This window comes from Danio rerio, chromosome 24 (genome assembly GCF_049306965.1).
Source record: "Danio rerio strain Tuebingen ecotype United States chromosome 24, GRCz12tu, whole genome shotgun sequence".
NCBI lineage: Eukaryota > Metazoa > Chordata > Actinopteri > Cypriniformes > Danionidae > Danio > Danio rerio.
In genome coordinates this window covers 34866041-34881941 of record NC_133199.1, presented here as the reverse complement: position 1 = coordinate 34881941, position 15901 = coordinate 34866041, and the positions used below count along the sequence as shown (strand labels likewise).

The 15901-nt window shown below is 33.6% G+C and overlaps 1 protein-coding gene across 4 annotated transcripts in view; it reads right to left on the bottom strand.

The window, feature by feature from the left end:
• Positions 1 to 15901, bottom strand: part of dpyda (dihydropyrimidine dehydrogenase a) — a 384430-nt gene that overhangs the window by 36845 nt on the left and 331684 nt on the right. For 3 of the 4 annotated variants that reach the window (XM_073940926.1, XM_073940928.1, XM_073940927.1), the window contains one exon: positions 2219 to 2398. In XM_073940926.1, coding sequence (XP_073797027.1) covers positions 2219 to 2398 — 180 coding nt within the window. Of the gene's footprint in view, positions 1 to 2218; positions 2516 to 15901 lie in introns of all 4 variants that reach the window. The other variant, XR_012399471.1, reaches the window with a different exon arrangement.

The window sequence follows — 15901 nt, the reverse complement described above, 5'->3', positions numbered from 1 at the left end:
TTACTAGTGCTTTTTGAAGTCACTAGCCACTCAGCGTTTCCATTGGCCACAGATTTGATGTTGGGCAATTGCATTTTACTGTACAGTACATGATTATAATCGATTGTTACGTGGAGCTGATTTTCTAAGACATTTGTTACCAATATAAAGAGCAATCTTTCCCAAGCTCTGGCCTTTTTTCTAAATATTACTCTGTTATATCAATAATTTATTTTTAACGGGAAGAAGATTTTGTTGAACACATTTCTAAGCATAACAGTTTTTACAACTAATTTCTTACACCTGATTTCTTTTATCTTTGCCATGATGACAGACAGTACATAATATTTTACTAAATATTTTTCAAGATACACGCATTCAACTTAAAGCGTAATTTAAAAGCTTAACTAGGTTAATTAGCTCAATTAGGCAAGAAAGAGTAATTAGGTAAGTCATTGTATAAAAATGGTTTGTTCTGTAGACTATCAAAAAAAAAAATATTGCTTAAGGGGGCTAATAATATTGACAATAAAATTAAATAAAAAAAAAGTAAACTGCTTTTTTTCTAGCCAAAATAAATCAAATAAGACTTTCTCCAGAAGAAATAAAACTATAGGAAATACTGTAAAAAACAAAATTCCTTGCCCTGTTAAACATCACTTGGAAAATATTTGAAAAATTCACAGGGGTGCAAATAATTTTAACATCAACTGTATGTGTCATTTTTTACATCAAATCCTTAAACTGTATTAATAACTTCAGTTAATATAATAACTAATAACTAAGAAACTATAGTGCGGCCATCAATCAAATGCAGCCAGTTTCAACAAACCAATGCAGAAGAAACAAGCAACTGAAGTGGCATTTACTTAAATATAATATTGCAGACTTTAAAACATATAGGTATGAAATTTAGTGCAAGAAATGTTTTCTCATATGCATAAATCATACAACTAAATTATACCACCATTAGATAGCAGTAGTAACCGTCTTAATGACTACGTTTACATGTACAGAAATAATTTACTTATGTCTGATAATCACAGTGAGAACTTAATCGCGTTATGATATTATGATATAAAAAAAAATTAAAGGTCTTCAATCCCGTTTACATGCAACTTACCTTCTTCATATGATTCCCCAAGAATTGTTGTCATTCTTTACTTCAATACTTTAATTTTAATACGATTAGGCCAATACTCTGATTAAGTGTCTACCATGTAAACAGCGATTTTTGATGACCTTAATCTGGCTAAAGTCATAATCGAACTTAACAGAAATCAAATGGGGACATGTGGAGTATTCCTATTTTAGCCGCATTATTGGGTGTACGAGTTGCATTATTGGGTGTAACGTGTAACGCGTTCCGCAGTAACGCATTACTGTATTCTTGCTACATTTTCGGGGAGCGCAGTAATGTAATGAACTACATTTTAAATTTGTGTAATTTGATTACAAGTACTAAAGTCAGTGTAATTGCGTTACTTATTTAACAAATGTAGATTTTAGAAAACAATATTTGCTGTTTTTAAATCACGTTTTCTTCTACAACGTCAGTTAATAAGCATTCACTTTTGAATAGCTGGAGATTGCGAGCTGAAATAGCTGCTGATGAAAGTGGTTGCTCCTTCAAATGGAAATACAGACATTACTTTGATTTCACTGAGCGTAAAAACAAAAGAATTAATGTGAACTGCAGGCTAGCCTATGTACAGTCTCTAAAGAACTTTCGACTGCTTTTAAGTCAACCAGCAACTTGTTCAAGCAAGTTGACAGAAAGCAGAAAAGCATTTTAGATCAATAATCGTCAACAAGGAAGACACTGGTGCCCAAAAAACACAACAACCGGGGGGTGGGAGAAGGGGTTATTTATTTACGTTTGAGCATTTACAGTTTGTCTCCACAACCACAGACATACTGTTGTAGGCTATGTGTATCCAGTTTTCTTTAAGTCAAATAAATAAACCATTGAAGTCCATTGATTAGAACTCCTGGCCATGTTTGGTGTAAAACCAGCATAATGCAAAACACTTCAGTATGGTTGTAGTATGGTTGTATTCCAAGTTTCTTAGGTGCCATTGAAATGTGACAGCATTGCCCCTTGTGTTGGGTTAACTATTAGACAATATAAGCCAATAACCTTCTTTTACCTTCTTTCTACTAAAGTCTTTTAACTTTTGGTTGTCCTGATGTTGTGTAAATTAAAAGAAAGTTTGGTGCTGTTTGTGAAGTCACTCACCTTTCCTTTAAATTCTTCCAGTAGGGGTACAGGCTTTCCTCGATGGTGACGAACCGTAGGAGGCGACTGACCATCCCAGTCTTGCAGCTCCTCAATGCTCTTCAGGTAGAGCAGAGCTTTCAGACCCGTACAGTAGTCCTCGATCACGGTGAAGTCCTGGTTTTGTACTGCACTGCACACCTGGGAAGACAAAAGGTGAGCTGGTTTCTTTATGGTTTAGTAATTAGTGCACGTGTTGGCATTACAAGTTCTAGTCTGACTTGCAACATTTACCATTGTTTTTGTCATATAGCATTTCTGTTCTCTCTCTAGTGTTATGCTATAAATAATACTGGCAAATATCTAAAAAAAAAAATCACAATACACCTCCACATACACGCAACATCACGACAGAATGGCACCATCTTAAAGCTGCTGTAAGCATATATTTTTTTTAATACCGCATTGTATGAAATATACCTACAAGGAATAAATATAGCTGAAATAGGTGTGCTGAGAATTCACACACGACCATGATAATCCTAGAATCTGTAAAAAGCAAATACATAAATAAAATTTACATAAAAAATAAATGAACTACAATTATCCATGTAATGGAAACGTGTTGTGAGGGTTCGTGATATGAAACTGTAAAATGCTTTATATTAAAAATAAAATACAATTATGAAACAAAAATGCTTTATTGTTTTAATTTTTTATAATGATATGAATAACATTTTCTAAGAAATAATAATAATAATATATAATATCATAAAAATATTTTTAAGTAATAAAAAGACTATATGAATAAACAAATGAAAAAAAAATTAAATAAAAAACAAAACAGCAAACAGAAAATACATTCAAATTAAATTCAAATGAAATTTAAATAAAAATAATTTAATAAAACATTTAAATTAATTAAAACAATTAATTAAAATTTAATAAATAATATATATATATATATATATATATATATATATATATATATATATATATATATATATATATATATATATATATATATATATATATATATATATATATAATAAAATAAAAAATCTAAATAAAAACTAAAATATAAAGAATGTCAGACATTTTACTAGAGGTGTACATTTTCACTTACAAAAATGTGAAAGGATGTCACCTTTAAGCTTGTCTTCCTCAAAAAAAAAAAAAACATTCAATGATATATAGCATCCTTAATCAGTCAACTTCTCCATCAAATGATGTCACTTCCTTTGAGTCATAGCCTTAAGGTTTATTGCACAAATTTTATGTTAAATTTAATGCAAATGTGACAGGACTGACCGAAACATGGGGACAATTGTAAAATTATTTGTATCATACATTTTTCATATTAATTTGTAGAATTTATTTAGAATTCCATGTTTTTAATCAATTGATGTGAAAGAGAATTACTTAGTAACTTACTTTTTTTTTCTCTCTAAATATCAGTTTTTAGCATAACAACGCTATTAAAGCTGTAGGTTCAATTGGGCTGAGCACAAGGACAATGGAAACAATGACAGAGTTTGTAAGTTTAAAGTGTTTTTAATTAAGAACAAAAATCTGAGAACTAAATGAATGGCATATTAATTTAAAGAACAAGAAGTCAACCATCAGTCAATTTTAGATATTTTTAGGATGAAATACTTTTTATTCACTGTATTTGTTTAAAGTATATACAGGATTCAGAGAGAGAAATCCAATACCTTTTCAGACCTTTTTAAAGACTCTTTCCCTACATTTTAAGACCTTATAACCACTTTTCAACCAGAAACACTGGCGAGATTTTAACTTATAGTGTCAGGGTTGGCAAGGAGGACCCAAACGCAGAATAGACAGGAGAACACAAGGTTTATTTACAGGAGGTAAACGCAATGGTGTTTGCAATGCAATGCAGAAGGACAGTTCACACAATAGTGCAGGGTGATGGCAGGAGAACAGGCTAGTGAGGAGACTAAGGATGATACAAGGGGGAGTGTCTTATGCGGGTAAACAGGCTGGTCAGGAAAAGAGAAAATACAAAGTTCAGGGCAAGTGGTCAATAAGTAGCTAGCGGGACCTCCAGTTTGGGACAAGGGTGGCAAACAGATGAAACATCAAGTCAAGGGATCCACAACCAGCAAAGACTCAGGATGCAAGTGACACAAGCCTCACAACAGGACTAGACAGCTGGGGAGACAAGAAAATTAAAGAGAAGAGACCAGAAAGAACAGAAAGCAAAACACAGCAACAGGAACTAAAAAAAACAAAGAACTAACAAAAGACTAGGTCTGAGGATGACAAAAATGGCAAAATTAAAACTTGAAATTATTCTTGAGCTACAAACAGAAATAAAATTAAAAATGACAGCAACCATGCTGAAAGAAGAAAATTAAATAAACAGAATCAAAAGGATAAATTAATTTGAGAAAGATCAAAAAGACTAGTACCAGACTAAGACGACACACACACACACAAAACAACAACTATATATATATATATATATATATATATATATATATATATATATATATATAAACCTTTATTAAGCACTAAACAAGATTAGTTAGACAAGCACACAAAAGATAGTATGACAAACCGGCAAGGACAAGGGGAAAATGAACTCAATAGGGAGTAGAGAGCACGAGAAACAGGTGAACATAATTAGACAAACAAGGACTAAACAAGGGGGCGAGGCAAAGGAAACAAGGAGGCAGGACAAAGGGTTGCACATGGCGAACACAACAAAAAAGACAACCATGTGCTAATACACAAAACAAACAAAGAGACATTAAACACAGACAGGAGTGACAGGGCTCCTGTCATATAGTATATTTACTAAATATTAATGTAAGAAACTAATCCAAAACTAAAACATTATTCATATACTGAATAAAAATCTATTAAATCTAGCTAATTCAGCAGGTTGGCATCTATAGAACTGCAGAAATAATAGTGTTGACTTGATTTCTGCAGTAAACAACGCAGCATGATGTCAAATCTGGGAGGATTATATTGATTTCCATAAACTACACAGCATCCTGATATTCGCAGACTAAAATCAGGCAAACTTTGGCGTACAACCATACAATACATAATCAAAAATAATAAAAAATTAATACCTTGCAAAATAGCATTTAAGACTTTTTAATACTTTTTAGGGGCCTTTAATGTCTCTACATTGATTCATCAAATTTTAATACTTTTTCAGACCCCGCAGACACCCTGGTGTTTTTATTTCAGGAACAGATAATGTAAGTTTCAGGTAGAATGTCCCATATAATGAAAATCAATACAAACAAACTGATTTTAAATGAACAAATAACAGCCAAATTTTAATTTCCAAATGCTACTTGTGTCACTGTTAAAAGGTCTGCTTTGACTTTCCATACAATCACATCCACAGAAGACAGACGGTGAGAAACGGAGGCCATTAAAACACGTGCCATCCTTCAAAAGACAAACGTCAGCACGTGAATCAAAGCTCTACTACAGAAACGCTGCATACAATTGACCTTAAGAGAAATCTAATTCATTCTGTCATTACGGGCCGATAACGCCGAGCTTATGCTCACTCGTCAAGCAAAAGTCAGCCCGTTCCATTGACTCCAATACACTTCTGTAGACGGCGATACGCAGCCAGAGCTTGAAGTCGGGCTTTGTGTGAGTGTCTACGGCACTTCAGATGGCAGTCACACCGCGTCTTAAGAAAGCAGATAAGACACGTTTATCTGCTGGAGCTATCGCTGATCTGACATCAGCCTGAGAACTGCCTTCTTTCACAGGATTAGCATTCAGTCGCTTTGCAAACGTTCACAGCTGACTCGACACGCAGACCCAGATCTCCGCTCTCTCCGAGTCTGTATCTGATGGCTTATTTCTGGGGTTGGGGTTGATAAAAGGCTCTTATTCATAAGCGGTTCAGTTTTTAGATTGATTTCCGCTGCTTTTGAATTTCGGCTGTTCTCTATTGATGTAGACGATGAAGCTCTAAAATGCGATATGCAAGAGTTTGCTGCAATGCTAATGTACAGCAGGCAAAAACTGAGAGAGGGCCTTTGGCAAATGAATGTCAAGACTAAAAAGGAGATTTAATAGTAATAGTAATAATCTGACTGGGTTTTAATTCTGAATGTATTTTTAGTAGTATTGTCAAACTAAAAACAAAAAAAAAACTTTAAAAGTTTGTTAAGTATGGTGTTTATCTGGTATTTAAGTATGTATAAATGCACTCATGCATCTACATATTTAAGACAAAGTTTGTATATATATATATACATATATACAGTTGAAACCAGAAGTTTACATACACTCTAAAAAAAGGAACATAACTATTTTAAAAAAAAATATTTGATGGTGAATCATACTAAACATTTATTATTTTAGGTCCGTTAGGATTACCTAAATAATTTACATTTGCTAAATGCCAGAATAATGAGATTATTATTTTTTTTTATTTTTAGACAGTCAAAAGTTTACATACATTTCCTTAGTATTTTTAGCTTTTAGCTTTAAACTGTATAACTTTGGTCAAATGTTTTGGGTATCCTTCCACAAGCTTCTCACAATAGTTTGAAGGAATTTTGGCGCATTCCTCCTGACAGAATTGGAGAACTGAGTCAGATTTGTTGGCTGTCTTGCTCACATAAGCTTTTTCATCTCTGCCCACAATTTTTTATAGGATTGAGGTCAGGGCTTTGTGATGGCCACTCCAAAACACTCACTCTTTTGTCCTTAAAGCACATTTGAACTAATTTGGCAGTATGCTTAGGGTCATGGTCTGTTTGGAAGACCCATTTGTGGCCAAGTTTTAATTTCCTGGCTGATGTCTTGAGTTGTTGCTTCAGTACTTCTATATAATGTTCTTGTTTCATGGTGCCATCTATGCTGTGAAGTGGACCAGTCCCTCCTGCAGCAAAACAGCCCCTCAACATAATGCTTTTCCCATACTTGCTTGTAAGCTTTCCCCTTCGTCCTCCAAATGTAACACTGGTCATTATGGCCAACAGTTCAATCTTAGTTTCATCAGACAACAGGCCAGGTCTCCAAAAATTATTCTTTTTTCTAGTGTAATTTAGAAAATTGTAATCTGGCTTTTTTTATTTCTGGCTTGTTGATTTTCCCATGTTGTCACACGAGAGCAGTGTGTTTAAGGTTTTCCTTAAACACTATTCTACAGTTTTGCCTCCAATTAACTCAAATGTTGTCAATTAGCAAAGCAGAAATCTTGACACCATCATCTGAGCTTTTTCAGAGGCATAATAATCTTATTGTATGTAAACTTGACTTTCAAGAAAAGTTATAACAATTTCTCAATCTCTCTCATTATTCTGCTATTAAGCATAACAGAAACAAATTTGATAATCTGAATTTACCTAAAATAGAAAAGTTTAGTCACATTAACATCTGCCTTTTTTTTTAGATGGTTAAGTGCCTTTTTAAACAGTGTATATAAACTTCTGGTTTCAACTGTATATACACATACATACAACAGTTTTGTCTGGTTCTTGAATCTGATTGGCTAATAGCTGTGCGATATTCTGCAATAACAGCACTTGTACAGCCTCTTCACCTACCACCCCTATGTATTACTCCGCCCACATACAGCGACAAGCAGTCATTGCTGCTGTTGGACAACATAATATACTTTTGAGTCAAGAATGTAGTTGTTTAGATTGCAACTATGCAGTTTATTTATAAGGATAGTGCCTATTTTAAAATATTTATAATTTCGGAGATACAGTGCCTTGGCTGCCATCAACCTGTCTGAGCAGACCAAAGTAAGTGACGGTTGACGTTCTGCCACAAGAGTGTGACAGAGACTGCATAATAAGCCCTTAGAGGGAGAACAACTCAAACTACAGCTGAACAAATCGTTATAAATCAGGAAAGTGACAAAGTGACATAAGTCGATCTATCTATCTATTTTGGAGTGCCTTATTTATATCATAAAAACTGGTGGCGTTTGCTTTGCTTTGGCTTTTTCAGGTTAATTATTGTAATATCCCAAATGCAACAGAGAAATAATGGGAATACTCTGTAGATTGATGGCATTTTATGCCGTTCAGCCTTATAATCTTAAAATGTCAGCAAAAATGAATTGTTTTTTCATCACTTTAAACATTACGCTAGAAAATCATGCAAATAATAAAGTGACGTTTGTGAATTGGCAATGGTTTTTGCTGTTCTGACGTCAGCTGCAGATGTAAATGAGAGGCGGAAGTTCCTCTTAAAAAAATGTTTGTTGAGACTCTTAGTGTTTGATTTTCTTTTATATACACATGATTATGCCGTCAAACTGTTATACTGTATATCTGAACAATATCACAGCAGTGCAATATGGTTGTATATCGTCACTGGTAGGACACTAAGCACACCTCCCACCAGTGCAGATATACAGCCATATCGCACTGCTACTTGTATGATATTGCTCATATACACAATATAATAGCAAATATGTGTACACATACTTTATACACACAAGCACATGCACACACATACATAGTCTAAAAAATCCTGGGTTGTTGTAAAAAAAATGGAAATTAAAATTTAATTTACACTTTTTAACCCAGTGGTTGGGTTTGTCCATATTTGACCAGAAATTTTGAACAACCATAATTTTTCGTGTATGTATATATATAAAAAATACAAACTTTTATTTTGGATTCAGTTAATCCTGATTCATTTTTTGGCAGCACTAGTAATTATGTAATATGTTCTGTGCAAAAATATTATGTATAAATAAATACAAGCATACATAAAATACAACAATATACAAACCTAAAATAGTTGCACATATATATTTTAGACATACTTTGTATTATAAATATTAATACACTTTTTTTCCAATTATACTGGCATGTGTGTTTATACATATTAATGCTCACAGAACATATAAAGATATTACACAAACAAAAAATGTTTGCTTTGGATGTGATTAACCATGATTTGACAGTGCTACAATTCAAAACAACATTTTTGAAGTGATTTTACTTTTCAACTTTAGTTTATATTTACACTATTTCTGTTTGGTGTGAAAGGAGGGGGCTGCAAACAGAATCGTTCAGGAACACAAATCAATCAAAACCAGAATGCTTCACTTCCTAACAAATCCCACTGTTCTCCATCCTCCACCTCTTCTTCAAAAAGAGTTTCGCGGGAGGAGGCCGAGATCACTGGTCACCCGTAGATTTAAAGGCTTCATGACATCTGAAATCAAAGTTGTCTCAAAGCTTTAACAAGAGGTTTTTGTTCCACTAAATCATCCAGCAAATTTCAACAATTAAAATAACCTTTTTAACAAAGCATTATTTTAATCTCTAAAATGACCCATTTGTAGGCCCACCCGGAATCTGATTTTCTGCAGATCTTTCACAGATCTCCGCAGATTTTTAGCCCATCATTAATTCTGTTTATTTACTTGAGTAAATGTGGGTAAATCTATATTTATTCCGTTTTTTTTTTTATTAATTTCAGTAATATTATTGACTAATGGGAAAATGTTCATCTGATTTATGTACAATGCAGTTCTTACAGTAATATTTTCTGTCTTTTACAAGATATATTATATGACAAACTTACTTTGTTACCAAATAAAGTGAATCTTATTGGATTTGCATTTTAAACATTAAATAAAAGTTAAAAAGATATTATTTTTTATTTCATATATTAAGGTTTTAGTTATGATACTCCCAAAATAATTCCGCAGAAATCCACAGACTTTTACCAAAATTGTGCGCAGAAATGGCAAAAACCGTCAGCAGATTCCGTCTGGCCCTACCCATTTGCCAATGAGATACTATGTGACATCAGAGTGACTCACAGACTCCGCCTCCAGATCGTAGGCTCCACCCACAGGCATTAATTAGAGAGCATATTTATGATGTTTAAAATGAATGGATGATGCTTAATCATGTAGATAAAGACTTAGTTAGCTGGAAAGGGTGACATATTTTGACAAACTGAATTAAATAGGTGTAAACAGTTATGAATGAGCAGTATTTATTATCTTAATATTTCACTTACTTGGCAAGAAATTATGAGGACAAGCATTATTGCCATCATTATTCTTGAACTGGAAAAATTCAGCTTTAGCTTGGGTAACCACAAACACTTTTTGTTCCTAAGAGTTTTTTTTCTCTCTTTTCTGCATGATTTATTATAGCTTTTGGCAGTCTATAGTGCTCTACCCATGATTTTTATTCCAGTCAGCCCAAAACATGACAATAATTGGCCATTTTAGGAAGCGGTTATAAGCAAAATGTCCAAGTTTTGTTCAGTTCAATGACATTATTTGCATTCTGTGCCTCCAATATGGCCACCAAGAAAACAATCAAAACATTAGCTATTTACTAAAACATTCCTTTTCACCACAAGGGTTATGACAGAAATAATAGTTTTTCTGTATATATACATATGTGTTTGTTGTAAAAATATTATTTCACATTAAAAGTGAATTAATAACACACACACACACACACACACACACATACACACACACACACACACACACACACACACACACACACACACACACACACACACACACACACACACACATATATATATATATATATATATATATATATATATATATATATATATATATATGTGTGTGTGTGTATATAAAACAATCACAATAATAAAGAAAAATCCAAGTCATGGCCTTTTTAAAAGTGAAATCCATGTGAGCTGCATTTTCATTAGTATTCTCATTTACATTCAGCTTCTATCTCTCCCAGTTTTTTATATCTACAGTATGAATCTCAGGTGGTTTTTGAACAAGTCCAATTTGATGACATTTCACCTTGATTTAGCACCAACAAACACGCAAGTTCACTGATGCCTGACGCGTAGTTGAACAATTGATTGGTAATTATTGAAGTTAACAGAGCTGACAGGCATCAATACAACAGCACTTTCACAGGTATGTGAGGATCAGGGGTCTTTCAGAGAGAAGATGAATGTAGTAGTGTTAAAAAAGAATAGATGTTTTACTATGGCTTTTTTTGAGCTCTATTTACAGACACCGTCCATGATATTAAATGTAACAACGATATAGATAAAAAAAAAGAAAAAAAAAAGCTTTTTAACAATGCAATATAAAAGCAACAAATCACTCTATAATATATAATAATACTTACTTACTTACTTACTCCCAGGGCCATTTATATTTAGCCGCACCAAATTGGTGTTTCGTAACATCTAGTTTTTATAAAGGGGGTTTAATAGCTCAAGGCTAGGACAAATATACATACCCTACAAAAAATTTAGCCTACTAAATCATCGACAGCATATGTCTTCGGACTGTGGGGGAAACCCGAGCATTCATGAATGAATGAATGAATGAATGAATAAATAAATAAATAAATAAATAAATGATTGAATGAATGATTACATAAATAAATAAACCATTAAACAAAAAATAAAAAAATAAAAAAATAAACAAATAAATAAATACACAATATTTAGATTTAATATTGGTAATATCAAGTAAAATTTTACATTTTAAGTATGGTGGTGACTATTGGTAAGGTATTGCAATAAATTCCAAGCAAACAAACATACCTGTACACAATCAAACAAACATAAAAAAATATTAATAATAAATAAATAAACAAATAAATAAATGCATATATATATATATATATATATATATATATATATATATATATATATATATATATATATATATATATTTTTTTTTTTTTTTTTTTTTTTTAAATAGAAATATTAGTTTTTGAGATGCTGAATAACAAAATGACATTTTCTGTGTTTGCAAAACTACATAATTACAAAGAAAGTATAAATGAAGTATTTCTACTGCATTATTAAGTAATATCAAGTTAAATTTTACATATTAAGTATGGTGGTAAATATTGGTAAAGTATTACAAAAAATTCCTAGCAAACAAACATACCTGTACAGACAATCAAACATAAATAAATAAAAAAATAAATAAATAAATATAACTGCATGCAGCGATTGATGAGGTTCGAGCATTTGGCCTCCTTTTTGACATTTAGGCAGTTTAGATGTATGGCAACACAAAATTTAAGACTGACGCGAAAAAATCCAAGATAGAATGAAATAACTGGAAAAATAAAATGTGCAAATAAATGAAGTGATATTAATCTAAAGAGAAAAGTTCAACTTTTTTATAATTATTGATTTAGTCATATAGCAATGGGACCAAAAACCAGGTACTAGTTCGCAAAAGTAGGTTTTTCACAAATAAATGCATATTAAATGAACAGTTTGGCTGACTGCAGTGTTTTTTTGTTTTGTTTTAAAGTGTTCAGTATGAGCAGGCCTATCATATGATATGTATTTTGTGTGGCTGTGCAAATCCTTGTGTAAAACACACATTAATTTAAATACTCACAAAACTCAAAATCGCTCCCTAGTGGCCGATTATTTCAACGTTTTTTACATAAATGGGTTATGTAATGTAATGTAATGTACATTTATATAGCGCATTTATTGTGTGTGGCCATACACCCAAAGTGCTTCAAAATCACGAGAGGGTCTCTCCAAACCACCACCAGTGTGCAGCATCTACTTGAATGATGCGACGCCAGCCTCAGGACAGCGGTGTCAGTGCGCTTACCACACACCAGCTATTGGTGGAGTGGAGAGACAGTGGGTAAACAAATAAGGGAATAAAATGTACATTTGCTTTAATATTGCTTTTTACATTTTGCTACATTAAAGCAACAGCTTACTTAAAAAGCATATGCTCTGATATTTATAATGTATTAAAAAAGCGAACTCATTAATTACGTAACATAAATAATAAACCATACTTAAACATATGAGAATCTAACACAAACATTTCAATATGAAAGCAAATCCAAAATAATAACAACGAGCGGCCATTTTTATCCTTTAGTTACAGCCACATTTAAAGCAAAAGCAGGGGATTTGAGCTAACAAATGCTTCATTACGACGGAAACGTTGCACTACTGAAAAAGCCAGGCCTGTTGCTCGGCGAACAGGAGTCGCTGGCCATTACTGCTGTTCATTTGATGCAGAAACATCAAAGAAACCCCGAGCCGCAGTATTTAGCGCTAATGTGGCCGAGGCCTGAAATAAATCTGAAGTGAGAATTTCTAAGTAGTTTCCAGGCAATCGAGACGGCAGGTCCTTTTTATCTGCTCTGAAACCAGTGCTGGTGCATTGATTTCCACTCGTTCAGAGATCTCAGACGCTTTTAGATTCGACTCTCCTGCTCTTTCCATCATCTTTCTTTCTCTCTCTCTCTCTTACACACACACACTCTTTCTTTTTTCTATCTGCTCTTTTATTCCTTTGCAATAAAATCCTGGCATTTAGCCGCGCACCGTTTCTTCCCCCCCTAAAGAGATTCGGTTTGGCATCCAAATGTTACAATGACTATGCATGAAGCTCTTGTCCTTTTTGATTCCCACAGATTGACCAACACACCGAGCGGTTGATATTTTGACTAGCGCTCCAGGTAAAAGACTGAAGCTTTATGGAAGTCACTGGAAGTAAAAGCGTTTCACAAGCCACTGAAGAAAGACTATATTTGCTCAATACAGTGTCTAACAAGAGGACGCAACCTTTGGTCTTTTTTTAGTGCAGGTATGAGTAGTGAAAAGGGAAATATATAAGCAGCAACTGTGATCGCATTTACCCTCATTTCATTCTAAATTTATATGCTACACTAAGGGTGTCACGATCCTCCAAACCCTCGATCCGATTACATTTTCGATTCTAAAGGCACGATTCGATTCAATTTTCAATTATGAATAATTAATTAATTAATGACCAATTAATTATTTGTAGCCTACCGTTTAAACTACCTGACCTGCATGGTCTTTGTTTTACCCATAAACAAATCATACAGTAAATGAAAAAAGGTACACACATAAGTACCACCGGTTAATCACTTTTTCTGCGGGACTCGTGAATAGGCAGTGATCTGTGTCGTTATAATGGCGTCGGTAAAAAAGACGCACAACCAACAGGAACCAGCCAACAGTATCTGAGGTGTTCGCTAAAATGACTAAGTACAAGTGAGTGAAAGATTGAAGCAGTCCTCTGACTGCCTGGACCTGCTGTCTCGAGCACAAGGCTGTATGTGCGTCTGTGTGGTCACGTGATGTGCATTTTCAGGTAGAGAGGAAGGAGGGCTGCTCAGAAATGCCACACGCCACTGTGGATGTCAAATCGTTGTCGTTCTAAAATGCCATTTAAAAACAAAGACAGTGTAAACAGGGCCTGAGTGTGTACTTTTCGCGAGCGGATTTCCAACGGGGGCAGGCAGAGGACCGCTATGGCGGTGTTGTCTATCCGGACGAACCGTACGTAATATGCACATAGCAGAGCTTGCAAAACTGTGTTTTTTTTTGTCGACAGCACGAACGTTGTCAACATAACTCACTGGAAATCCAAAATGCTTACACACCGGCAACTTCATTGAAAGAGGAGAGGGTTTAAGTTCTGTCGACGGGTCTCCTGCTTCTGCAGTTTAACAAGCACTTTAACAAGCCTGTTTTTTTCCTGCTTGGCAAGCCAAGCTGACATGGGGGCGTGGCAGCATCGACGATTCTATTTTTTGATTCGATAATCAAAATTGAGCATAAATTTCGATCGATTTCGATTAAAAATCGAAATCGTGACACCCCTATGCTACACTGACACTTTTTAGTGTGAATAATTTTTTAGATTATTTAAAAAAAACTTTTTTTAATAACAAAATAACAAAATAAAATAACAAATTTTAATAACAAAAAACTATATATATACTAGCCACTCTGCATTTTCACTAGCCACAATTTTGTTGTTGGGAAAATATATTTTATATGCATAAATTTGACTTTGCCATGCTAAAATTACTTGGTTTAGATTTTAGGTTATGTCCACATGAATCCTCATTCATTTCACTTTTTGTGTGAGCTTGGTGAATGAGCATGTGCATGAGCAAATGGGTCATGGTTTCATAGTGTCGTATTACAATTAGTTTTTTTTTCAAATTATTTTTCAGAACTTAAAATGAAGGATTTACCAAATTAAAAAAAACAAGTAAAATATAGCTGTAAACTCTAGTTTTTATTTAACAAAATAATTCTAAAAAAAAAAAAAAAAAAAAAAAAAAACCAATTGACATTTAAAAAATAATTATTGCCATGTATCTAAAATATACACCGTAATTTGTCCTGGCTAAAGGTCCCAGATCACCATTTAACCACACATAAATGGGACGTTAATCTCCCATTAAAGCAATGTCATTGTGAAATGACATTATATAATAATTATTACCATAATAATTAAACCAAATTAACAAAAAACAACTGCAAGCAAAAGAAAGCAGGTGAAAAGCATATTGTATGATAATGAAAGTATGATCACACGCACAAGGTTAAAGTTAGGACAATTATTAATCTGTTCAAATAATGGTTAAAGCGAAAGCAACCAGTGCTGCTTATAAAAAGACAAATCTGGAGCTCTTGAAAGCAGCAAGACTGTGGGTGCATGAGCATAACTTTTTGTCTAGTCTATTTGAAAGAGAACTAATCACATCAGTTGCGTTTCTAGGCACGGTTGCTTCAAGCAAGGAAATGGGAGCGCACAGGTGTTTGATTCAGTCGCGTGCATCACATCAGCTGTTGCCTCGAGTGATCATCATCTCATTCCGTGTTCACCTGCTGTCTTTTGCTTGCTTTATTTTTGTCAGTCTTACTGCCTCTCGA